At 49.5% G+C, this 26,524-nt stretch overlaps 2 protein-coding genes across 2 annotated transcripts; both read left to right on the top strand.

The window, feature by feature from the left end:
* Positions 1-597: 597 nt before the first annotated feature.
* On the top strand, positions 598-18,943 carry LOC131263705 (midasin). The gene is made up of 7 exons (XM_058265950.1): positions 598-791; positions 884-1,140; positions 1,204-3,631; positions 3,711-8,118; positions 8,186-17,678; positions 17,755-18,550; positions 18,614-18,943. Exons 1-7 carry the CDS (start codon positions 699-701, stop codon positions 18,794-18,796), a joined length of 17,658 nt encoding a protein of 5,885 aa, XP_058121933.1. The 5' UTR covers positions 598-698; the 3' UTR covers positions 18,797-18,943.
* A 5,773-nt stretch (positions 18,944-24,716) lies between these two features.
* LOC131263719 (DNA methyltransferase 1-associated protein 1) lies at positions 24,717-26,319 on the top strand. The gene is made up of 2 exons (XM_058265970.1): positions 24,717-24,859; positions 24,929-26,319. The coding sequence occupies exons 1-2, from the start codon at positions 24,762-24,764 to the stop codon at positions 26,172-26,174; spliced, it is 1,344 nt and encodes a 447-aa protein (XP_058121953.1). The 5' UTR covers positions 24,717-24,761; the 3' UTR covers positions 26,175-26,319.
* The last annotated feature ends 205 nt before the right edge of the window (positions 26,320-26,524 follow it).

Raw genomic sequence — 26,524 nt, 5'->3', positions numbered from 1 at the left:
GTAAAGTGTTTGACGTTGCGGCAATGCTGAATGTAGTTTGACAATCGCATAGTGGGGTTGTTTACTAATCCTAAATCAAGTGCATTTTGTGGTGTTTGTTGTTTTTGTCACTATTTCCTAGTAATATCCTTTGCTCACAGAAGCTTTGGTAAGCGAACATACCAAACACAGCTGTTCATATTTTTAGAGAAAAATAGCACAACGCTCTAAAAGAGCCTACCTAGTAGTGGAACTCCTTTGCATCAATTATGTTGCTGAATTGCAGGGTTGTGCTAGATGTTTTGAAACACGACTCACATTCTACGAGAGAAAAATTGATTCTGGGTAAAATATTTCGTTTAAAATAATAGTTTAACCATATTCGCACATATTTCGACCTCGTTAATTGGCGGTTCGAGGGGCCCCGATGTCGGAAAAGTTTGTAGAGCGGTTGACTTTTTACTGGCGGTTTGTTGATAAACATGTAACGTTAAGCAGTACGAGCCAACCTGTTCTCATGGAACTGCATAATAACAAAAACATCGTGACGACCGCGTGGTGTATTTACAAACGTGCGGCTGTCATTTGCGCACATGTTCCACGTGCGGTGCGGATCGGCTAAAGTTGTGGCTAGTGTTTCGTGCAATTAAATATCGTTTTCCTAAAGTTCACAGTATTTGTTGAGTTTCAGTTGCTATTGTTTAAGACGTTCTCACACCATGGAAGTAGAGTGTGATAAAGTTTTGCACCATGTGCGGCATTTGCACGAGAAAATGCAATGCAAAGAGTTGGAACCATTTTGTAGGTTAAGGGTAAGTTTCCGCGTGCTATGTCTCGTGGGTCTTTGGAGCCATGTTTGATCAGCTAAAACGTAATTTCTCGAATATGTTTTCAACATTACCAGAATCTAGCTTCATCTCAAATGGATGAAATCTGTGCGATTTTGGGGGAGCTGTTGGAAGATAGTCGCCTTACAGTTGAGATTGGCCGTCGTTTCAAACACCTTCTATTAATAATTGTGACGAATGTTTTCGAGAGCGAGAAAAAATCAGTCACATTAAAAACGCCAATGTTATCGGGCGGTGGGAAAGGCTGGAAGGAGTATCAACGAAAATGTATAGCTCTTTCCAAGTTAATAGCATTTTGTCCGGATGTCTTGAGGTGAATAATTTATTGTTTTTTATGTATAATGCTCTAGTTTAACTTGGTTCAATTTTGTTGTAGATATTCGATGCATTTTTTTCGTCACAACCCGGCACCATTTGCGCGAGAAATAGAAGAAAGCGACTACACACCACACCAAAAGCAACGTAAAGAACACCAACGGGATGATGTTAGTGAGGATGCCGATTTGCAATTAATTCGAGCGTGCTACAGATTTCTAATGGCCGATCCAGTTTACTTCCGTGGCACCTGGAATTGGTCAGTATGTTTTGAACAGTATGAAGGCAAAAGTTGTCCACGCGAGCGCTATTACCTGAATAGAATGTTGGCGACGGTGACTGGCATGACGCAAACGGAGCTCAATTCACTCGACGATGGCATACCGGTTGACATTATGCTGGAGGAAGACACATTGATGCGTGATGGAACTGTTGAGGGTGCGTCGGATGAGCCGAATTATGTGTCCGATGGTACTAAAATCCAATGGGAGTATAAGAGTAACGTCATAACGAACATCAGCGATGTTTGGTTACCAATTTTCGACAAGGAAAATGTAACATTCTACCGAAGCAAGGAGAAGCAAGCCGAACTGACCAACTCTGAATCGGAGCTGGTGGTCAGTGTTAATTCTACGAAACTAAACCTTCGTAGTCTCGCTCTCGGCGTATCATCCGGCAAAGCGATCTGTCTGTCGGGTCCGGTTGGCAGTGGAAAGACATCACTGGTAGAGTATCTCGCCAAAGCAACAGGTCGTGTACCACCAAAAGGAGACGATCGACAGAAACGGCTAGCAGTGCGTCAAGAGGAGCGAACGAAAAAGCGGAAGGCATCCACAAACGGCAGTTCAGAGAATGGTGTGGGCAAAACTGAAATCTTCGATTACGATCTGGACAAGCTGCGAAAGGGCGCACCGAAAAATGGTTTCCTGCGCATACAACTTGGGGATCAAACGGATAGCAAAACGCTGCTTGGCCAGTATCGTTGCACGGACACTCCCGGGGAGTTTGTGTGGCAACCGGGCGTACTGACGCAGGCCGTCATGTACGGGTACTGGCTACTGTTGGAGGATCTGGATTCCGCCACGCAGGATGTGTGCACCGTGCTGACGAACTTGCTCGAGAACGGATACCTCAGTGTGCCAGGTTTTCGCGATTGCCTACGAGTGGCACCGGGATTTCAGCTGTTTGTCACGCTGCGTACCGGGGCCAAATCGAGTGCATCGCAGACCCACAATAACACCTACAGTTTGCTGGAGAAGTATCTATACACGGTCAATATAGAGCCGTTGTCGCGTGATGAGCTGTGCGACATCATCTGCATCCGCTATCCAAAGCTTCGCACGGTAGCCACACGAATTGTAGATATTTACCTCACTTTTTCCAGCGGGTGCCATTCGGGTAAGAATGAACAGAACTTCACAATCGAGCAGCTGGCCATATTGGAAGCACAACCGCAGGAGGAAACCAAAACATCCGCGACCGATGACGTATTGCCTCGGTTCCAGCACGAAGGTAACGAAAAGCTCGACTCGCTCCCAACTTCCGGCTCCAATAGACGGTTGGTTTCGACACGCGATCTTATTAAACTGTGTCGCCGATCGGATCCATCGTTCTCGGTGACCAGCACCGAGTGTGCCTACTTTGTGTTCCAGAACGCCGTCGATCTGTTCTGCTCCCACATCCCGCAAGGGCCCATCAAAACACGACTAGTGGCAGGCATCGGCGCAAAGATCGGCATCTTACCGAGTCGTTGCGAACATTTGTGCGAAGAATACAAACCCGCCGTGGAGGTGGCAGTCGCGAGCGAAATTCGGGTTGGACGCGTCGTTTTGAAACGTTCCCTGCCACAAGAGGAGAACGATGAAAACGCAACCGATCAACTGGAGCACGAGCTGCTCAACAAACGGCAGAAACTCGATCGCAACGCCTCTTCCCGGGTGAAGACGGCACAACATCGTGCCGGATACTCCGAACCAGCACCAACCTTTTCCTTCACCCGTCCGGCGGCTTGCTTGCTGGAACGGATCGCTGTGGCTGTGTCGCAAAATGAACCAATATTGCTGGTCGGAGAAACGGGCGTGGGAAAAACAAGCTCGGTGCAGTATCTTGCCTACCAGACGCACCACAAGCTGGTGGTGGTCAACATGAACAACCAGTCGGATGTATCGGATCTGATCGGGGGCTACAAACCGGTCGACCTGGCGTTCGTCATTACCCCGCTACGGTACGAGTTCGAGCGTTTGTTTAGAAGAACTTTCAACGCGCAAAAGAACGAAAAGTTTCTGGGCAATGTTGCCAGTTGCTATGGTAGCGGAGAATACGACCTACTGGTGAAGTTGATGTTGAAAATTTCGGAAAAAGTGTCACTGAAAAACCCGGTTGCTGACGATCAACAACAAGGAGATGATAAAGACGAAGCTCTCGTAAGAGAAAAATGGATTGCACTGCAACATAAGTTGCGCAAATTGGACGCCCAGTTGAAAAATTCCGTGAGTATTGAACTGAATTGAATTATTCTCTGCATAACAAGTCTGTGATGAACTGTTAATGTTTTAAAATGTTTTTTAGATCAACGTATCGTTTGCGTTCATACCCGGATCGCTGGTGAATTGCATTCGCAATGGCGATTGGGTGCTGCTGGACGAGATCAATCTCGCTTCGACGGAAACGCTTGAGTGTCTATCAACCATCCTCGAACCCGATGGTTCGATCGTCCTGCTGGAGCGTGGTGATTTTGTGCCAATCAAACGGCATCCCAATTTTCGCATCTTTGCCTGTATGAATCCCAGCACGGACGTGGGTAAGAAGGACTTGCCCGTCGGTATACGGAACCGGTTCACGGAGTACTTCGTCGATGAGCTGTTGGCCGAGAACGACTTGCTTATTCTGGTGAACGACTATCTGTCGTCGACGGGCATCCAGAAGGCACGCATTATGAACACGGTAAAACTGTATCGCCGACTGCGTGCCATGGCGAACCTCGACCTGAACGATGGGCTTGGAAATCGACCGGTGTTCTCGCTGCGAACACTCTGTAGAGCGTTGTCCATCTGTGGGAAGAATCTGTGCGGTTCGATTGAGCGCAATCTGTACGAAGCGTTCTGCATAAGCTTTCTGACGCAGTTGGATCTGAAATCGCACGCCAAGGTGTTGACGTTAATCCAGAACTCGCTACTGTCAAAGGATGGCAGTGGGGCGGTGGTGAAGAATCTAGCACCGATTCCGAAACCGATAACAAACGCGGACAGGCAGCTCAATTTCGAAGGATATTGGATCGAGCAGGGTCAACGGGAGGTACAGGAGTGTGAGAGTTACATCCTAACGGAGAGTGTGCGTAACAATTTGCGTGATCTGGCCCGGATTGCGTCGATCGGTCGGTTGCCAGTGCTCCTGCAGGGCCCAACATCGGCCGGTAAGACTAGTTTGATCGAGTACATTGCGAAAAGGAGCGGAAATGTGTGTCTACGAATCAACAACCACGAGCACACCGACCTGCAAGAGTACATCGGTACGTACGTGGCCGATGTGACCGGTAAGCTCACATTCAAGGAGGGTGTCCTGGTGGAAGCGATGCGAAACGGTCACTGGATCATTCTGGATGAGCTGAATCTGGCGCCGAGCGACATTCTCGAGGCTCTTAACCGGGTGTTGGACGACAATCGTGAACTGTTCATTCCGGAGACACAAGTGGTCGTGAAGGCGCACCGGAATTTCATGCTGTTCGCTACACAAAATCCACCCGGAGTGTACGGTGGGCGGAAGATGCTTTCGCGTGCGTTCAAAAATCGCTTTATCGAGCTACACTTTTCCGACATTCCTCGGACGGAGCTCGAGGTGATTCTGGAGCGTCGTTGCCAAATTCCCCGTTCGTACGCCGTCAAGATGGTGAAGGTGATGAGCGAATTGCAGTTGAATCGGCGAAGCACCGCAACCAAGCAGAATTTTACTCTGCGTGATCTGTTCCGCTGGGGAAACCGATACACATACGCCGACCCAACGCTACTGGAGGACACGAGCTGCGACTGGAATCAACATCTGATCGACGAGGGCTACCTGGTGCTGTCGTCGAAAGTGCGCAACGCGTACGAAACGGAAATCATAAGGGACGCGCTATTTACCCACTTCCGTAAGCGAGTCGAAGAGGAGTGTCTATTCAGTCTGACCGAGAGCACCTCGAAGGTGACCCGTTCGATCTTGGAGCGCGTAATGGCGGTGAAGATAGGCGGTATGGACGACACGGAACAGCGTCGACGGGGCGCGGAAGGTATCGTGTGGACGTTCGATATGCGACGGATGGCTGTACTGACGGCGAAGGCACTCCAATTCAACGAACCCGTGCTGCTGGTCGGACCGACCGGCTGTGGAAAGACGACCGTCTGTCAGCTTTTGGCTGCGCTCGAAGGCAAAAGCTTGCGGATCCTTAACTGCCACATGCACACCGAAGGGGCCGACTTTCTCGGTGGTCTCCGGCCATTCCGTTCGCCATCGTCTTCGGATGACGTTGTAAATGGCGAGCGTAAAAATCAACTATTTGAGTGGTCCGACGGACCGCTGGTACTTTCGATGCAAGAAGGAGGATTTTTCCTGGCGGACGAAATTTCCCTTGCCGAAGATTCCGTGCTGGAACGACTGAATTGCGTGCTGGAACCGGAACGAACGCTTCTGTTGGCCGAGAAGGGGGGCCTCAGTGCAAGCAGTGGAACGGACGGCAACACGCTAATCGACGAGGGCTTCGTAATAACTGCTACCGAAGGGTTCCAGTTCCTTGCCACCATGAACCCAGGTGGTGACTTCGGCAAGAAGGAACTTTCACCCGCTCTGCGCAACCGGCTGACGGAGGTTTGGTGTCGTGCAACGGACTCGGAAGAGGATCTGGTGCGCATCGCCGAAAACACACTGCGGAGAAACGTATCCGAGACGGGATTGGACCTTCCCCTTGCAACCGATCTGTCGATGGTCGAGGTGGCGCGAGTGATTGTGAAAGAGGTGCAGCTGTTGAAACGCTCGATAGAGAAGCTAAACTTCAGTATTCGCGATGTGCTGGCGTGGGTTGGGTTTGTGGCTACGAACGCCCCAAAGGTAGGCCTTCCCGAAGCTCTTATCTACGGGTTGGAGACAGTTTTCTTGGACGCGCTGGAGATGCTCCCATACGAAACGTACGAAGAAGTCGTCGCTATACGGCGACATATGAGACGGGGCTTGATGGAACTCATGAAGCAGCGGCTGCAATGGAACGGAGAAATAAGCAACGTCGACTATGATCAGCAGCAACAGCAGCAAGGTGCTACAATCGAGATGGCGGAAGATCGTTTCGGAATCTTTCCATTTTACATTCAGTTGGATCCCGCCGTTGAAAGTAACGGTCGGCAAGAAACGGGCTTTATGTTCTCGGCACCCACGACGCAGAGGAATCTGTTCCGTCTCCTATCGGCGCTGAGTCTCGAAAAAGCAATCCTTCTCGAGGGTCCTCCGGGTGTCGGAAAGACATCGCTGGTGGAAAGTCTGGCCCGCGCCATCGGATATGATATCGTGCGGATAAATCTTTGCGAGCACACGGATCTGGCCGATCTCTTCGGTACGGATCTTCCCGCGGACGATCGGTCTTTGGAGCTTTCGAGCGGTGACGACTATTGTGAACAGGAGGAGGATGGTCGGAAACAAACTGGACGGACCCAGCCGACGTTGGGATCATTCGTGTGGCGCGATGGTCCACTGCTCGCGGCCCTTAAAGCGCAGCGTAATACGTGGATCCTGCTCGACGAACTGAACCTCGCACCGCAGAGTGTCCTCGAGGGCTTGAACGCTATCCTTGATCATCGTGGCGAGGTGTACATTGCCGAGTTGAACAAAACCTTCCGCTTGGGGCGTAAGACACGAATCTTTGCCGCCCAGAATCCGCTACGGCAGGGTGGAGGTCGCAAGGGGTTGCCCCAGTCGTTCCTGAATCGATTCACGAAGGTTTACTTGAGGAAGTTGGAACGACGCGATTTGCTGCATGTTGTGGAAGGGAAGTATAAGCCACAGTTCGATGCTCTCGGAGAGCAGCTGACGAATGGAGCCGGCGAGGAGGGGACCGAAAGGAGCTATTTCGAGGCGGAGACACTTAACGGAACAAATGTTCGATTGGATCTGGCAGAAAAGATGGTTCTGTTCTCGGAACGGCTTGAAGCGGGACTTTCCAATCTGGAGTTCGGCTACAAGGGTGGCCCATTCGAAGCGAACCTGCGAGACATCCTTCGGTGGTGTGAGTTGTTCTTTAGTGAACGGTGTGGTTTCATCGTACGACGCGGCACGACCGTTGCCGAAGAAGAAAAGACCCGTCTATTGGAGGTGCTGTTCGAGAAGATGAAGCTTGTCTACTATCAACGGATGCGGGCCGACCTGGATAAACGGTACATTGTGAACGTATTCTCCGAAGTGTTCCACTGCGATGGGTACGAGCTGGATCAGCTCTCCCAGGATATCGGACTCTACTGGACGGATGAGAAGCTTTACCTCGGCGATGTCGTCCTTCAAAAGGGAGCCGATAGTAGCTCGCTTGACGACGACAACAATTTCGCTTCGATTCCGATCAAGCAAAGCCACCAGTCGGGAAGGGCTGGTGGTGGTGAACCAACACTAGTGCTTGCGAGTCAGTTGGAACTGCTTAAAAATGTCACCGAGTGCGTGCAGCTGGAGAAACCCATCATTCTTTGCGGTCCGAGCGATTGCGGTAAAACGAAGGTGATCAACCTGCACGCCACGCTGGCCGATACGTTCTGCCAGGCGGAAACAATCGATGATTCGGTGACCGGGAGCTTCCAGCAGTTTGATTTCAATCGTCACTTGGAGGAGATGAGTTGCTTGGTCGAAACCGTCTTACGCCAGACACTGAAGCGTTCGATTTTGCGCCATCAAGGAGTACCGAAGGGTGGAAAGGCGCTGGCGCTGCTGGAGTGTTGGGAGAAGTACGAGAATTTGAGTCAAGGATCAGCCGGTAAGCAATGTTTGTTCGATCCCCAGGCGATCGTGTTTAAAACATATTTTTTGTTTGTTAATTTTAGCTTTTACGACCAATACCTACAACAATTTGCAGTCGGATGAGATGGCGTTGTTCCGGAAGCGGCTTGGTGCTCTCCAGAATGTGATAAATGTTCTTCGGCAACGAACGCACCAGCGGGCCAATGAAAAGCCTCCGATCTGTGACGATAGAAAACAACTAACCAGTATGTTCCGTGTTCTCGACAAACTGGACTATCTATCCAGGCAGGTGCAAACGTTGAACACCGGTGGTCACTTTGAGTGGGTTGATTCGAAGGTGGTCAAGTGTCTCCGCACCGGGCAGCACATTTGTCTCGAGCATGTAAACCTTTGCTCGTCGGCCGTGCTCGATCGTTTGAATCCCGTGTTCGAACCGAACGGAACGCTGCTGATTTCGGAAAAGGGAGCCGTGGGGGAAGGTACGGATGGTGTAGACGATGGTGGACCAGAATCGGAGGTGGTACGACGGCATCGGAACTTCCAAGCCTTCTTGACGCTCGATCCGAAGCACGGTGAGATTTCACGTGCAATGCGGAACCGCTGTGTGGAGCTTGCCTTTGCAGGTCGCGATGGGTACGAGGACGATGACTTGAGGCGACTGGTGTTCGCCGGTGGCATCCAAGAACCTTACCTAATCGACGCGTGCCTTACCGTGCACAAGGAATTGCGGCGTGGAGCTAGCGAGTCGCAGTACGATCAGTTCAGCCCGTTCGGGGTGGCACACTTGGTTCGCTTTGCGCAGCTGGTCGCCCAAAACAGGCAGAAGCAAGGGGCTCGGCGTGATGTCGATTGCCTGAAGCTGAGTGCGATCGATGTGTACGTTCGCTCTTCGAATGTCGATTTGCTTGGGTACGGTCTCGAGTACTACCGGAACACATTGAAGGAAACGATCGACAGAGTGCTCGCGGCGGTTGTTGTTCGGAAAAGTACAGTGCGGTTTGAAAATATGACCCTGCATGCGACGGAGCTGACAAAGCTGACCCGTATCAAGCTTCAGGCCGAGCCGTTCCTTGCGCTATTGCGTGGCTTTAAGGAAGGACTCGATAGCGAGCAGGTTCTGGCGGATATCTCAAACGATTTTCTAACCAACGGTGTTACCGTCACCAAGCGATCATTGAAGCATTTGCTGTACTTCCTTTATGAAATCAGCACGGAGGAGGATGCAGCCATGCGTGTGGCGTACCTTCGCAAAGCCATCGGTGAAGCAGCTGGTATGAAGTCTGAGGCACAACCGAAGGAACCGACTGAAATTAATGGAAAGGCGATTGTTGTAGATGTCGATGGAACTGATGGATATGCAGGTGGCCGTCCATGGGAACGGGTCACCCCAAAGAAGATGAAAATGAACAAGGACGAAACGGAAAAAGCTGTTGAAGTGTTCAAACTCGAGTCCGCCGAGGTGTGTTCAGAAGAGATCAATATTGACGATGTACTGAATGACGTATCGGAGCTAAATGAGAGTCTTTGCGACATCATTTATCAAATGAACTCCGCTGAGCTGGGTGATCTTCCCTGGAACCGATTGTTATTCCCCAAAATCCGAGATTACCTCAACGACGAGCCGGTCGTCGATTGCCGTACAGTGAGCAGTCGACTTCTGTTCAACACCATTCTCCTTCCCGTGCGCGTCGATTCGGTTACGAAGCTCAGCCAGATTGATCTACTTTCCTACTCGAAGGCAGTGAAAGAGAAGCTGATAAACGACGGGCTCGAAAATGGCCTCCTCCTTATGTTGCACCAGTTTCTTACCGGTTACCGTACGATGGTGGAAAAGGCGCTCGAGGGTTTAGCAATGACGGACGAGCTTTACGTACGCCTAATCCTGTCCAACTTGTGGCTGAATCGGTTGACTCAACTTTCCCACCGTAAACTGTACGTCAACAAGGAGGTACAGTTCGGTCTGTTGGACAACCTGACGCTCCACTTCCAGTGGGTCGAAAAGCATTGCCTAAGCTTGCTGAATAACGGAGGAAACGTACGTGAGGCACTGCGGCAACACATCACCGAGCTAACGCATCCTCTCATGGCGCTCCGGAAGGGCTACGGAAAGGCTTTCCTAGAATACTTGCCACTGTACAGCGCCCGACAGGTGGAAGAGTTTGTGAAGCTAGGCAAGCTTGACGACCAGCTTCGATTGATGCCAAAGCTGAGTAAGCGTCACTCTTACGAAGAGTTTCTACTGCGGGTTGCACTTTTACATAATGCCCAGACAATCGACCTCAAGCGTGCGCTGCTCGTGAACTTGGCGAAACGATGGGAGCTTCGTTCGAACGCGGAAGAGACGGAAATCGATGGGGATGAAGAACAAAATGGTGCGAAAACGAATCGACTTCGGGCATTCAATCGATTTGTATCGTCTCAAACCGTATCCGTCGAAAAAGGTGCGAATGACGAGGAGATGATCAACACAATCGAAGCAATCGGAACTTTCGATAGTATGCTCAAAGCCATCTTGGATAGTGCTATCCAAGAGGAGTCCCTTTCTACTGGCAATAAGTTCGATTTGGAATGTTACCCGGTATTGGAATACTATCTTCACAAGATGCTACTTGCGGCCAGAGCTAGAAAGTCTGCGGATCAAATAAATATGGATTTTGTGCAAAACATCCGTACACTCGGAATCGGTTGTTTGAGCGTCATCAAAATGAACACCACGGAAAGGCATAGCGTGGCGGAGGAAGCTCTCACCGCATTGCATGCCATGATGGAGCAGGCGGAATCGTTAGATGAATTGCTTCCCACATTGCCCCCGCAGCTGTATCGAGCGTTAACAACCTACTGGCATCAGTACTGTAGTGCTCTGGAGCGGTACGAGCTGGAATCGTTGGCTGTGCAGAGACACGTTTGTCACGGAGTGGAAACGGCCTCACTGTACGCGACCCACCACAACAATGACGATCCCAATGCGGAAGGGTACGTTAGCACCAGCTACCGTGGTGCGCTTCTCACAGCGAACTGCTTGGCAGTGTTGGTTGGACGGACGCCGGATGCGTGTGGGTTCCGTGTCACGGGACTAGGAGAGCTACCGGAATGGCGTCGCACGCTACGGAAAATCGGTACGCTTCTTTGGAGTAACTCGCGTGCCCTATCGGAGGAGTATCAGGCGGAACGGACGAGCCTTCAGGTGGCCACTGATGCTGCTTCCAAGCTGCTTAGGGAAATCGAATGCATCAGGAATGTTACGGCAAAGGTGCAGGATGACATGGGCACAACACATCCCTTCGTCAATGACTTCCTCGTGCTCGTAAATATGCTTCGCCAGTGTAGGGAGGAAAGCGTAGCTATGGAAGATCGCGATCACGTATGGAGGATGGCTTCCACCATGCGTGCTCTTACCGGAATTTTGGAGTTGAATTTGACCGTTTTTCTGCCCCTGCTCGATCCGGTCGAAAAGAATCGCCTAAAGAAAGGTTACCTCGAGGAGGACATTGGTCTGCTGGAGACGTTGCTCTGCACGTACGACTGCATGGCGGTAACGATGCACTATCGTCAGCTCGGTGAACATAATCGACGCCTGTTCCACGCGGAGATCGATCGGTTGAAGGCAAAGCGGCAACAGCTTACCCGCAAGGTTGCACTCCGCCCGGCGGATGGTAATCTTTACTCGGAACTAACTCGGGATGTCAACAATTTTCTCGTTTCCTGCTGCCATCCGGCAACGATCGGCACGCTGCTGAAATCGATCGCCCAATGTTTGGACTACAAGATAGATATGCGCAGTGTGGCAAACAATCGGAGTCATACGCAATCGTTCCTGCAGAAGGTGTCCGAGCTGGTGTCACAAATCGATCTGTGGATGGACATTGCGCAGCAGTTTGAGCACCACACGCTGAAGCGATACGACGCGTACTTCCGGGACTTCTTGGCACCGTTGTGCAACTCGATCGTCACGCTGCGATACGGGCTGAACGGACTGCGTCATTGTTTGCGAGCGCGAAAAGCCACGATCGAGCAGAAAACCGATGGAGGACTATTCGTTGATCTGAATGAAAATCATGCGCTGAGAAAGATCGCCGCCAAGTTCGTGCAATTCCCGTGCGTGAAACCTTTGGAGCTGTTCGATGATGGTCAACGGCACAGGGTGAACATTTACTCGGTGATGGAACGGTTGCCCCAACCGGAGCAGAGCTACTTCCGTCTGTTGAAGGCTCGCCTGCAGGAGGTGGTCAACAAAATCACCGTGGAGCGTACGCTTCGGCCGCATTCGTTCGCCGAGCTGGATCGCATCGTGAACGTGTGCAATCAGGTATGGCAAAAGCAGGAGCACTCGCGTCGCAAACGGCAAGCGGAGCAGGACAGTCTCTACCTAACGAAATCGCACTGCGAGGAGGAGGATGAGGATGTGGTAGCGGAGCGGGAAGTCAGCGAAATGTTCCCGAACTATGTGGACGAAGATTTTGCCGAGTTCATTCAGAACGACACGCTGGAGCAGGTAATCAAGGCTCCGAAAAAGAATGAAAAGTCCCCGACCGCGCCGGATACCATCGGCGATGAGGATTATAAGCTGATTTGCGAGCGCTTTATCGAGCTGATGGCCAGACATTCCCGGTCTTATTATTATCATCCGGAGGTGAACTTCAACGCCGCCAGCAGTGGTGATGCCGTTCGTACACCGATGGACTTTGTTGGGCCGTTTGAAACGAAGCTATCGATTTTTGGTCAAATCGTTCACAAGTACGAAGTCGCCATGGGAAGCGAAATCGACGAGGTAGGCTATGGTGCCTTAAGTTTGGCGATAGGGTTACTACGTGAACGGTACGCCGGTGATCAGACGACGGACGGTCGAATTGAGCAGAGAGCGAAAGGAGCAGGCCATGCAGCATCGGGGGCAAGCTATGACTTTTACAACGACCCGAACATTCCGGAAGTTTTGCAGTGTGTCGAGGTGCTGAAGAAAATCGAAGTGCGCATTCGCGGATTGCTGGAGGAATGGCCCGACCATGCCGTACTGAAAGACATTATGTTGATCATAGAGCGCATCCATGCGCTGCCCTCGACGGCACCGATCGTGCGGTTCAGTACCGGTTTGCAGCTTCTCCGCCAGAAGCTGGACGCATGGAACGCCCTTGCCCATCGGGGTAACAATCTACGTGAGCTGGAACGTGACGTTGTTGAGTATGTGCACCGTTGGATGCGCATGGAGCTGCAGTACTGGCGGGAGTGTATGTCCCGCACGTTGGAACGCGTGCGTTCGAAAGCGTACCGCTATTGGTTCTTTTTGTATAACCTTGTGCACGAGTACTTGCAGCATGGTGCGACACGCAACGGGCGGTTGAGTACGCTGCTCGACTACAACAAGGTGGAGAAGTGTTACGGCGAGCAGGAAATTCTCGATGAAGAAGAGCCCGATGGTAGCGAAGAACCCGCGGTAACGATTGACGACATCGTAAAGGTGTTGAAGCAGTTCATGGAGTCCTCCAACTACGCAGAATACGGCACACGGCTGCGGGTGATGAAGTCGTTTGAACAGTACCTGTCCCAGCTACCCCCGGGAGAGCAAGACGACACCAAACGCAACACACTAATTGCTGCCCTGTACAACCTTCACATGTATTTCGATCAGTTCGCGGTGGAAATTGACGAGCACATCCGCACGAAGCGCGTACCGGTCGAGAAGAAGCTGAAGGATCTGGTAAAGATTGAATCCTTCAACAAGGACCTCTCATACTTTAGCATGCGCAACAATATTGCCCGCGTGCACCGCCAGTTGCACAAGTTCCTGAAGGAGTTCGAGACGGAAATTGTGGCCCGCGTATCGCCGGTATTTTCACCCAAGGATGCGTCCCGCGAGATCAACGATGCGGACGAGCAGAAGGTGAAGGTGCTCCGATCGGAGGCGAAGGTCACGTACTACATGGTGGAGGTGAAAAATTTCATGGCCCAGAGGAAGCTGAAGGACCGATTTTCTCTCGCTCCGATCTCGAACGATGCGCGTTGTGAGACCGGTGCCGCCACGGCCTCCGTACAGCTTTTCCAGAAGATTGAACGTTTCTTCATGACGGCCCGGAACGTGTGCAGGGAAGCGATCCTGCACGCACCCTTCCCGGGGTTGGTGTACAGTCTGGACAGCCTGATGCACGAGCAGATCGAGTCGATCGAGTATCTGCGTGCGTTGGAGGTGGATCGTTCCCAGGCACGGCCGAAACAAAAGTCACAAGCGAAGCACATCCTAAACCAAAAGCGGAAGGCTTTGGCCGACTTTTACAAGACGTTGACGATGCTCGGACTAAGCTATCGGGGCGGGTTGATCGAGTCGAAAATAGGTGGAGCCGACCCGGTCGATGTCACTATCAAACCGTTCAGCTTGGAGCTGCTAACGCACGCTTCCAAGTATCGTAAGGTCGATCAGCATATTGTGTTTTTGAACGATAAACTCAACCAGTACTACGCCAAGTGTGTGTTCAAGATCAAGCTGCTCGGGAAGGTGATGCTCCAACCGAATGAGGATATTGCCGGCGTGATTAACGTGGATCGAATCAAGGGATTCTCCACAGACATGTTTCTGTTGGTGCAGAACCAACGGATGGCACTCGCTGACATGGTAGTGAACGTGTCGCAGCTGCGCGAGTTGATTGCAAACCTTCACCAATTGAACGGCTGTCTCGAGGAGCAAAAAACCGAGGCGGAAGATCTGCGGCTGCAGGAGCACCGTCGGCGGATGGAAGTGGTAATCCGCAGCGCCCTGGACGCTCGTTTGGTGTTGGAACAGTTCCATCTACTGATAGCTTGTGCACCGCATCAGTCCAACGAGGAGTTGCACATGTTTGAGGGTGGTTCCGGTGCGGGTCGGGGTTGTTACTCTCGCAATTCGGTGGAATTTGACCGAATCTCCAAACTTACCCAAGTGGCTTTGCGTCAAACGCAAGATCTAAACGATGAGCTTGGAAAGTATATCGATGATGCATATTATTCCCACGATCGTGTGGCTGCATTCGAGGGAAAACTCGTCGGTCTCAAATCGCAACTTGTATCACTGAAGGATGAGTTCCAGCTAGAATTTGGCGAGAAAACAACGGAGGAACGTGTGTCTGTTTACGCACAGTCGATCGTGGAACTCTTGAATCGTTTCGAGCGATACGGTGGTGAAGAAATCGAACAACCTGATGAGCAATCCCCGGTGGAAGCCAGTTACGACGAGGAAAGTGTGAATAATGAGATAGAAAACATTATCCACTCGCTGCTGATCGCAATGCAGACGATCTACAAAAAGTACTCTGAAAAGGAACCGCCTGTCAAGGCGGAGGACGATAAGAAAGACCAACAAAGCGATGCGAATGATGAGGACGAGGAAGCGAACGAATCGAGCGTGGATCTTCAGGAGCATCATTTGAAGGAGAAAATCAATGAAAGTCTGCAGCACGATCTAAACACACTGAACATACCGAAGGTGGTAAGCAAACTGAATGGGATGATGGCTCAGCTGAACGAAACAACACCCGCCACGGAGAAGGGACTGCGGGTGCGCGTGCTGATAGGAAAGCTTACCCGACTCGTACCAATGCTGGAACAGTACAATCTGCTCGTGGAGTACTATCTCATCCAGCTGCTGGGAGCGCACAAAATCTGCACCAAAATGCTTTCGGTGATGCTGACGGTGTTTATCGAACTGGCGACCAAGGGATTCTGTGTGCCAAAGGATTTGCTGGGCGAAGAGTCGAAGGATCAGGATGAGGGGCAGGAAGACAACCAGGGCACGGGTGAAAAGTTTGGCTTCGAGGATGGTGAAGGTGATAAGGACATGTCCAATAAAATCGAGAGCGAAGATCAGCTGGAAGATGCTCGGAAACCGGGCGAAAAGGACAATGATAAGCAGGACGAGGAGAAGGACAACAAGGAGGAGAAGGGTATCGATATGAGCGAGGATTTTGAGTCGAAGCTGCAGGATTTGGAAAAACCGGAAGGGTCCGATTCGGAGGAAGAGGAGGACAAGGAAGAGGAAGAAATCGACAAGCAGATGGGCGAAACGGAGGAAGGTGCGGAAAAGCTGGATGAACAAATCTGGGGCGACGACGAAGAGCAACCGGAGGAGGAGGAGAATGATAACAGCATGGAAGAGGAGGACGGTACGGGTTCGAACGATAAAGACGAACGGCATAACGATCTGAATTCGTCCGAAAAGAACAAGCAGCAGTCGGGCGAGGAAAACCCGGAGGAGGCCGGAATGGATGCAATCGATCAGACGACAGACGAGAAGAAGAAGGAAAAACCGAAGGATATCAATGACATGGAGAACAATAATGGCGAGGAAGAGGAGGAACAGGAAAACCCGCATCACAACGAGCTGGAGGAACCACCGAAGCCGGAGGATTGGGAGATGGATGAAGCTTTCAATCTGGATGGTGATAACAATGATAAGCAGCAGGATGACGAGCGGGAGGAACAGAATCCGTTCGATATCGATACCATGAAGGAAAAAGGGGAAGGTGAAGATGATCAGCAGGAAGGGGAAGAGGAAAAGGAAGATGAGGATAAGGAAGAGGAGGGCAAGAATGAGGGAGCTGAAAATGGTTCCGATTCCAGCGACGAGGAGGAAGATCCATCCAATCCGGATGGTACGGAGGAGAAGCTTGCCGATGAACCGGAGCCGGAGGAAGATCCAAACAAGGACAATGAGCCACAGCAGCAGATCCCCGGCGAGGAGCAGAAAAAGGAAGAGGACGAGCAGCAGAAAGAGGACGAGCAACAGCGGAAGGACGGCGAAAAGGACGATCATCGGGAGGCGAAGGATAAGCGCACGGAGGAAGATCGCGTCGAAGCGATGCCGGATGCGGAGAACAAAGGTACTAGTGATCAGGTGGCAAACGATAAGCCGGAAGCAAAACAGGAGAATGAAATGGACGAGCAAGATACCGGCGAGGACAAGGACGGTACGGGGCAGGCTGAAAACGAACAATCTGAGGCCGGTCATCGGGGTATTGCCGAATCGAAGGAAACTCGAACGCGCAAGGACGAACACCAGGAGCGCCAGCAGCAGCAGAAACAGCAGCGCCGGAAGCAGGGCAATACCGATGAGGATCGTTCGCTGGGTAACCCGGATCAGGCCGAAAAGAAGCGCCTCAAAACGGTCGATAAGTTGAACCGTGATGAACGCAAGGACGAGGACGAAAAACACACGGAGGACAAAGAAGAGGAGGAGCGCGTGGATGAAGAGTACCAGCATGTGAAGGATGCAAAGGACGCCGATAAGACGACGATGGACAATGCGACCGAGGAACAGTCGAAGCAGGTGCAGCATCAGGAGAAGCAGAAGGATGACGCCGGCGAGGACAAAGATGCACCGGAGGATGAAGAGTGTGCAGATAAGCTAATGGAAGAAGAAGACACGCCCCAGGAGAATGTGGAAGAACGGGAACTGTTGGAAAGTGAGAAAAACGAAAGTAAAAAGGACAAACCGGCAAAGCAAGATGAGAGTGCCATCAAGGAGAGGATGGAAACGGTGGAAAATGCGGAAGTGGAGGGTGACATAATTCCCACGGCGACGGTAGCACGGGGTGATGAAACCGTGGCACATACAATGTAAGTATTGCAGATTCTGGTTCGTCTCAAAAGGCGAAAAAGTATTAAATTTCCCTTCCATTCATTTCATTTACAGCTTCGAAATCCTTCACGATGTAACTATGCCGGACGAACCGACGGCCACGGATGAGTTGGACATGCGCAAGATGGTAGAATCGGAAATGCAACAGTCGATCGTGGCAGCTGGCAGTGGATCAGCGGACCACGAAGCGTTCGAGCAGTGGCAGGAAATTTCGCACAAAATGCTCCCGAGTGCCCGTGATCTTTGCGAGCAGCTTCGATTGATTCTCGAACCGACCAAGTGCACCCGACTGAAAGGCGACTACCGCACCGGGCGGCGGATAAATATGAAGAAGATTATCCCATACATTGCCTCGCAGTTCCGCAAGGATAAGATCTGGCTGCGTCGCACGAAGGCCGCACAGCGCGATTACAGAATATCGATTGCAATCGACGATTCCAAGTCGATGGATCATAATAATTCGAAGAATCTTACGCTGCAGGCGATATCGCTCGTTTCACAGGCGCTGACATTGCTCGAGAGCGGCCGCTTGAATATAATGTCCTTTGGGGAAAAGCCAAAGATTCTGCTCAAACACTCCGACCAGTTCGACGGACCGAAGCTAATCAGTACGCTTAACTTCGCACAGAACCAGAGCCGTATTGCGGAGCTGTTGAATTTCGTGCGTACGTTCAGCACGGAGGATGCCTCTTCGGCGGATAATGGAATCTTCGAGCATCTGCTGCTAGTGTTGAGCGACGGGCGCAACATCCACAGCGAGGGTGAACGGAATGTAAAGAATGCCGTCAAACTGGCCCGATTGCAGCGCATATTCATCGTGTACATCATAATCGACAATCCTGACAACAAGGTAGGTTTCTGGAGAATCATCCGGTTGTGGCTTTCAGTAATTATTTATTACCCTCTTTTCTAGCACTCGATTATGGATGTTCGCATACCGCTCTTCACGTCCGATCGCAGTCAGGTAGTGATGCAGTCATACCTTGATGTGTTCCCCTTCCCTTACTATGTGATCGTAAGGGATTTAGCCCAACTGCCCTTGGTATTGAGTGATGCCATGAGGCAATGGTTCGAGTTGGTGAACAGCGAACAGTAACTAGAAACATGATAAAACTAATAGGTGAAAGGTACAAACATGAATTTAAAGGGGAACATGAATGTTGAGGGTAGAACAGAGAAAAATATCTAATTTAGCATTAAGTTATGCTATGTATAAATGCCAGAAATATATACTAAATGTGTTAACAACTAAAAATGGGTTAAATTGAGTTTGGTGGGAGAGGGAACCTAAATGCAAGCAAATTTATTTCAACAGTGAGGTTAACGGTCAATTTGAATGTTACAAATGTGTCATCCACGCGGCTATAGTATCGATTCTGACAATTTTTTGTATCACCCTGTTGAACACAGATGTCAAAATACAGACGCTGCTCAAACATAAACAGAGACTGTGTGCTGTAGTTTTGCATTTGTTTTTCCAAAAGTGTAACTACATTCGACAGTTGGTTTCTGACGGATTCACACGTGTTTTTTGATTTGTCAGTTGGTGACTTTTTGCCTGGACGTTGAAAAGAGTGATAAGTTTTATAGTTCAGTGACTTTCTCAATCCCTTTTACCTTTTTTGAAGCAAGAAGGAAAAAAAAGGAAGTTTTAAAGTAGTGCAAGCTAGCGAGGATGGGGGTCAATGACCCTGGAGGGGGGATACCCCTCAGCAATTATTTTGGAGCATTGAGCGACACGATTGAACCGAAACGAAAAAAAAACAGAAATGCAGCGCCAAAAGTAGCAACCAGCATCACGGCTGAAGAAAAATTTTTGGTCATGGAATCGATTACCGACGGACGTGATTTAAGCCGGGTAAATCCCTTTCTACTGAACAAGGTCCTCGAGAATGCAATGGGAGGCAAACCGGAGCATGTCACTAGGCTCAGGGATGGCAAGCTTTTAATAAGAACAAAAAACGAGAAGCTAGCACAGAAAGCTAAGACAATCAAGAAGATCCCCGAGCCATGTGGCATAGCCGTAAAGGTGATTGACCACCCCACTTTGAACACGTGCAAGGGAGTTATACGATGCCCGGACATAGAATTCATGTCGGAGGGAGAAATCCTCGCCGGCTTGAAGGAACAAAAAGTGTCCGAGGTTGTCATTATGAAAAGAAAAGCAGGTGATGAGATCGTTAACACTAGAACGGCGATTATTACCTTCCAGACAACGGTAATCCCCCGGTCCGTCGATTTCGGCTTGTACCCCGTCCTCGTGGACGTCTATATCCCCAAACCCATGCGGTGCTCCATTTGTTTAAAAATTGGGCACACCAAGAAATGGTGTAGAGGCGACCGCGTGTGCGCAAACTGTAGTATGCCGGAACACGAAGGTGAGTGTCCCTTTATTAAATGCGTGTCATGCTCAGGCAACCACCACACTCTCAACAAAGAGTGTCCAACATACCTCGACGAGGTAGAGATACAAAAGATTAAAACCTTGGACCGCGTTACTTACGCTGAAGCAAGAAAAATTCGCAGGATGCAGTGCCCCACTGTCCCAAGGATTTTCACTACTACAGACCAAAGCTTCGCCCAAGCGACAAAGGGCACAACACGAAACGAAACAAACACGAAAAGGATTACTAAAAACTATAAAGAAGAAATGGTCAGCCTGCCTGAGCAGGTGACCCAACCAAAAAAAATCGACATTCAGACAGACAAAATTCAAATAAACACCGATACTACCGAACGCTGCGATGAGGGGGAATCCTCATCAACTAACGAAAAGACAAACACAAAGGGCATGGACGTGTCGGAAGACACACCAACGCAAATAGAGGAACTTATCATACAAAACAAGGACGGAGTAAAAATGGCTCTGAGATCATTATCCGCTGCCGAGCGGGTAAAATTTTTCGAGTGACTATGAAATTTAAAGTATAAAAAATAATTAATTATGGAAACCAAGCTTTTCGGTTCGCTCTGCACCATTCCCATGCAAGTGATGGATGGTAAAGAGAGGAAAATAAAAATCCTACAATGTAACGTGCAGAGTCTGCGAAACAACGTAGGCGAGCTGGAAAGAATTGCAACAGACGAGAACATTGACATATTTTGCATTCAAGAAACGTGGTTAAAGAAAGACGCCAATGTTAGATTAAACTGCTTCCAATTATTTCGGGATGATAGGGAGGACGGTTACGGCGGTACTGCCATTGCGGTACACAAAAGCCTCGAGGCAAGCAGAATCACCAGCCATGCGATGTCGTGTTATGTGCAGACCACAGCCGTGTGCTTACCAAAGTTAAATCTGGTGATCTCCTCATCCTATGTCACTCCCAAAACTCCGCTAGCAGTTTTTAAAGCTGTGATGGAAGAGCTGTGCTCCAATCTGAGCCAGCACCGAAAGATCATCATTACAGGTGATTTTAACGCACATCATAGCTATTGGGGCGACCAGCCTACAGATAGTAGAGGAAGGCAACTACTCGAGTGTATGGACGAACATGACCTTGCCATAGTGACCAACAAGGAGGCCACATACATCCCTACCAACACCAGCCAACGGAATACGGCAATCGACGTGATGGCGTGTTCGTGCGACATCCTGCCCTATACCACCAGAAGGGTGGAGGATTTACACATCGGCACGAGCGATCACAGGGCAATTACGATTGAAACCCAGCTGGCTGTGCATAGGAAAAAGTGGGTCACCTATAAAAAGAGCAAAATCCTGAGCGAGGTGGGTCAACTGTCTTACAACCAGGACGCTGCCATCAGCCTTATCTGCAAGGATGTCACGGGAATAATAAAAGGAAATCGTCGTACCTCCAAGTACGTGGCCAAAGCCTGGTGGAACGATGAGACTAACCGGGCTTGGGAGGAAAAAAATGAAGCCCGACGAAAATACAACAGACATAAGACCTTGCTTAACCACATAAACCTAAAAAAACAAACTGCTAGATTTAGATTTTTGAAAAAGAAGGGCAAAGATGACAGCCTAGGGAAAGCAGTGGATGACGTCACCCCGCAAACCAAACCCCATGCCTTATGGAAAATTGTCAACAGGGTGAAGGGACGCCCCGGTCACCACCAGGAGAATCCCATAATGAGCGATGAAGCGATGGCTAAGGAATTTCTAAAAATAAACTTCCCCACCGGCAGGAAAACGTCCGATGTGAGCTTACAAGCCCATGACTCTACGGGAGCGGGAGATTTCCTGAACCTGAAGAAATGGCGCCTCATTGTCACAAAAAAAAAGAACACCGCGCCAGGCTACGATAAAATAAGCTATGAGATTCTGAGGCAATTAAACGACGACACCACCCTGATGCTCATAAAGGACCTCAACAGAATGTGGGCACAGGGCAGGATTCCAAAGGTATTGAGGACAATTAAGATCGTGGCCATCCCCAAACCTGGAAAAGACCCCAACGACGTCCGAAACCTAAGACCAATTTCGCTACTCCCCACCATAATTAAGGCGGCAAACACGGAAGTGCATAAAATCATATTGGACACAATGGAGAAATACCGTTTTTTCCCGGACACTTCCGTGGGATTCAGGAGAAACTGCGCGACTACTTTGGCCACCAACATCCTAGTGAACCAAGTTTGCTTAAATAACGCCAAAAGAAAGATCACTGGTATCATTTTTATTGACCTTAAAAATGCATACAACAGTGTCGCAATATGCAAGCTACTCCGAATCCTCCAAGCCTACTTGATCCCTCCAGAGGCAGTGCGATGGATTAGAGCCTTTCTTCAGAACCGGACAATCGAAATGTGCGTCAATGGGAAAACCCTGAGAAGAACTGTGTCCGTCGGTCTTCCACAGGGAGACATCATGTCCCCAACGCTTTTTAACATTTACACAAGCCAATGCCACTCTCCGAATGGAGAGGTAATCCAATTCGCTGACGATTTTGCCATTATCCACTCAGGCCAATCGATACAAGCGGTAACAGCGAAACTGCAGGCATCGGTCAACAGGCTCAAGGACCACCTAGACGAGCTAAACCTTGTGGTCAACATAGACAAATGCTGTGCGATGGTTTTCCCAAATTACGATCCTGGCTTGAGAATTAGAATAAACAACTCAGCGGTGCAAATTAACACCCAGCACAAGTTTCTGGGTGTGGTGTTCGACCAAAAATTAAAATTCCATGAACACATTGAAGCTCTCAAGGAAAAAGCAAGTAAGCGACTGAACATCGTTAAGTGCTTATGCAATAAAAGTCATTCGGTCCATCCGGAAAGGGCCTTGCAACTTCATAGAGCACTTATCAGAGGCACTCTAGAATATGGCATCGCCTGCACCAGTAGAGCAAACAAAAATAAAATTGCATCTGTCAACACTGTAATTAACCAATCCCTAAGAAAGGTCACTGGTTGCTCCAAAACCACACCGATCAATACTTTGATGGCAATTGCTTCCGAGATTCCTTTTGAAATTAGACGCGAGTACTTAGTAGCAAAGGAGCTCGCGAAGACCTTGGCCCATGCGAAAATAAGTAGATCAACACTCGCCAGCTTCCAAATCCTCAGTATATCCAACAAATCGTCGCCACAACACAGGGCATACGTTGATAACAATGAGAGTCTGGATATAGTAACAAAATACAGCTACAACGATGCCACGAACGGTGTTAGAAAGGAGGGAATCAGCCTATCAATCCCAGGGTTGGAGGGTAGCAAGAACAGTACGAACCCAGAAACCCTAAGACAGATATGCAGGACCATGATGCAAACGCTGGAGGATAGTCCATCAATCTTCACTGATGGAAGCATCACTGAGCATGGCTGTGGTATTGGGATTGTAATTAAGGACCGAGCGACGGGACAAGAGGAGTTCAGCTTCAAAGTGAAGAACGCTACATCGATATGCACAGTGGAACTGCTAGCCATTGACAAGGCACTACACCTCGCCAAGATGAGAAGCCTTAAGGGGCCTATCATTTATACTGATAGTATGTCTTCTTGTCATATACTCCTGAAAGCTAGTGAAGATCTCTTCATGGATGAACTCATAAGCAACATCACTCACACCTGCTTGGAATTAGACGCGAAAATTCAATGGATCCCAAGTCATATCGGTATTCCTGGCAATGAACAGGCCGATCACCTAGCCAAACTAGGCACTACAAGCCAGAATACCATATGCAACAAAATAAGACTCAAGGATGTGATCCAAAGGCTAGAATCCAGAATGCGCTCGGAAGCGAATCAGTGGTACCGCGAAGCATGTGCTACAAAAGGAAAGAAATTTCAGCGCTTCCAAAATTGTATTGATAGGAAAATGTGGCACTATAGAATGTCCCTTTCCACCAGGGCAATTAAAACACTGAACAGACTAATAGCAGGACATGATTATGGTAACTTCTGGCTACACAAGATGAAACGTGCTCCTAACGGAAATTGTGAACTTTGTGATACCCCAGACACCGCGTCCCATAAGGTTTTCTTCTGTCGTAAATATGCAATTAATCGTGAGCAGAATCGGGACATTAAGTTGGATAAATTCATCAAATTCTGGAAGAACAAGAAGCAATGTAAAATGAAAGCAGTTTACGACTTTATCGTAGCTAATAGAATCTCGTTTTAAAGGAAAAGAATCCAAAAGCATCCATCAACCACCGAGTGAGCCCGGTATAAGGCTACGATCATAGGACGTGCTTCCAGCAGGAAATGGCTGGCAAGCCTGTCGACCAACGACGGTCGTGTGAATTCTCAACCCGTGATTATAAACAACAGTCCATATGACAGAACGAGCGTGTCTTATTTAACGAGCGGTCAAAACAAAATCAATTGCTGCTCATCAAGTTAGATTCACCATAAAGGGCTTCCTGCCTTACGTAGGTCGGAGCATTTTCAGAAAATCGGGGCATATGGCCTTAGTTGCCGGTCCTTAATCCACAGAGGTCTACATCACCAGAGTAGCTGGCGAAGGCCCAGGAAGCTGGATTCAACAGCCGTACTGGTGTAAATCCTCGCAGACGAAGAAGAAGAAGAAGAAGAAAAGTGTAACTATTGTTCACCTATTTTAATTAAGTGTAAAAAGTTTCTGCCTCGAAATGGCCGATGTACGAGATATTCTTGAGCTGGAGCGTCCGGTGACGCCGGAGCTGACCAAGGAGGCGTTGCTAAGCTCAAAAAAACGCACAGTCGAAAGGCAAGTCAAATCGAACGCATTGGCTAAGATTTGCTTTATTTGCTCATGTTTCTCTTTTTGCATTTATAGAAAAATAGTTGCAAAACGTCCGGAGGGAATGCATCGCGAAGTATTTGCTCTTCTGTACAACGACAACAAAGATGCTCCACCACTGCTTCCAACGGACACCGTGTCTGGTTACAAGAAAACGAAGGCTCGTCTGGGTATGAAAAAGGTACGCCGGTGGGAGTGGGCACCATTTGTGAACCCGGCACGTACGGATGGAGCCGTTTTCCATCACTGGAAGCGTGCCTCGGACGAGCAGAAGGAGTATCCGTTTGCAAAGTTCAACAAGCAGCTTGACATACCCACGTACACGCTGAACGAGTACAACGCGCACCTGAAAACGACTAAGTGGACTAAACAGCAGACCGATCATCTGTTCGATCTCGCCAAACGGTTTGACGTGCGATTCATTATCATGTGCGACCGCTGGGAGCGGGCAAACTATGGTATAAAGTCGGTTGAGGACCTTAAGGAGCGATACTACGAGGTGGTTGGTATTCTGAACAAAGTGCGCAACAATGGAATGGAGAAGAAAATCTACGTGTTTGACGCTGAGCACGAGCGGCGCCGGAAAGAGCAGCTAAAGAAACTGTTTGACCGCACGCCCAAGCAGGTCGAGGAGGAGCAACAACTGCTGAACGAGTTGAAAAAGATTGAGGCACGAAAGAAGGAGCGCGAACGAAAGACGCAGGATCTTCAAAAGTTGATCTCACAAGCTGACCAGCAGCAAACCGAACACCACCAGAAGGAACAGCAGCAGCATCAGCACCAGAACCAACATCCGACTACAACCCAAAAGAAGCAAGATAAGAAGCTGAACAAGAAAAAGATTCAGCAGCAACCACGCACCTCGAAGGTGGACTCGGTGGTCAGTGCGGTCGAGAGTGCCGGCATTAAGTTTACCGATTTACGTGGCACGGGCGTTTCATTGCGTTCGCAGAAAATGAAGCTTCCCGCTAACGTGGGTCAGAAGAAAGCGAAAGCACTTGAGCAGGCACTGCAGGAGTTTAAAGTGGATCCAAATCCTCCACCGATCGAGGAAATATGCGTGGCATTTAATGAGCTTCGCTCGGACATGGTACTGCTCTGCGAGCTGAGAACGGCCCTTGCAACGTGTAACTTTGAGCTGGAAAGTCTGAAGCACCAGTACGAGGCACTCTGTCCGGGGAAAACGCTCAATATCCCTGCCGCTTTGGTCAATCCACCGGAGGACGATTCGACCGGTGAAGGTGACGGATCTTCAGCGATGGACTGTGGAATGGCAGTTTGATGTAAACTTCAGGCCATATCGGTAGGGAAGAATTTAAACAGGTTAAACTAAACAAACTGTAACAGGAATGCGAAGTAAACTTTCAATGTATTGAAAAATAGACGACAAGATAATTGTGTAAAACATATGCTTAATAATAATTTACCGGAAAAGTTTTCGTGTTTTGTTACTATGGCAATTTTACACTTCAACGACCCGTTCCGGTGAGTGTACAATTGAGAAATGCGGGGCCCAAAATATCCGAATATTCCATCTATTCCCCGGGCCATTGCGTTAGCTTTCGTTCGTAAACTGCTCCGAATGTTGTGAACCTTCATAATGCAACGTAACCCGGAATAGCATTTCCGGTT

This window comes from Anopheles coustani, chromosome 2 (assembly GCF_943734705.1).
Source record: "Anopheles coustani chromosome 2, idAnoCousDA_361_x.2, whole genome shotgun sequence".
NCBI classification, from domain to species: Eukaryota; Metazoa; Arthropoda; class Insecta; order Diptera; family Culicidae; genus Anopheles; species Anopheles coustani.
The sequence above is the reverse complement of the archived record's forward strand: the minus strand, read 5'-3'. Positions and strand labels throughout refer to the sequence as shown.

Coding starts and splice junctions, on each gene's coding strand:
- LOC131263705 (XM_058265950.1), top strand. CDS start 699: ATGGAAGTAGAGTGTGATAAAGTTTTGCACCATGTGCGGCATTTGCAC. Junction 792..883: donor AACCATTTTGTAGGTTAAGG/GTAAGTTTCCGC, acceptor CAACATTACCAG/AATCTAGCTTCATCTCAAAT. Junction 3,632..3,710: donor ACGCCCAGTTGAAAAATTCC/GTGAGTATTGAA, acceptor AATGTTTTTTAG/ATCAACGTATCGTTTGCGTT.
- LOC131263719 (XM_058265970.1), top strand. CDS start 24,762: ATGGCCGATGTACGAGATATTCTTGAGCTGGAGCGTCCGGTGACGCCG. Junction 24,860..24,928: donor AAAAAACGCACAGTCGAAAG/GCAAGTCAAATC, acceptor TTGCATTTATAG/AAAAATAGTTGCAAAACGTC.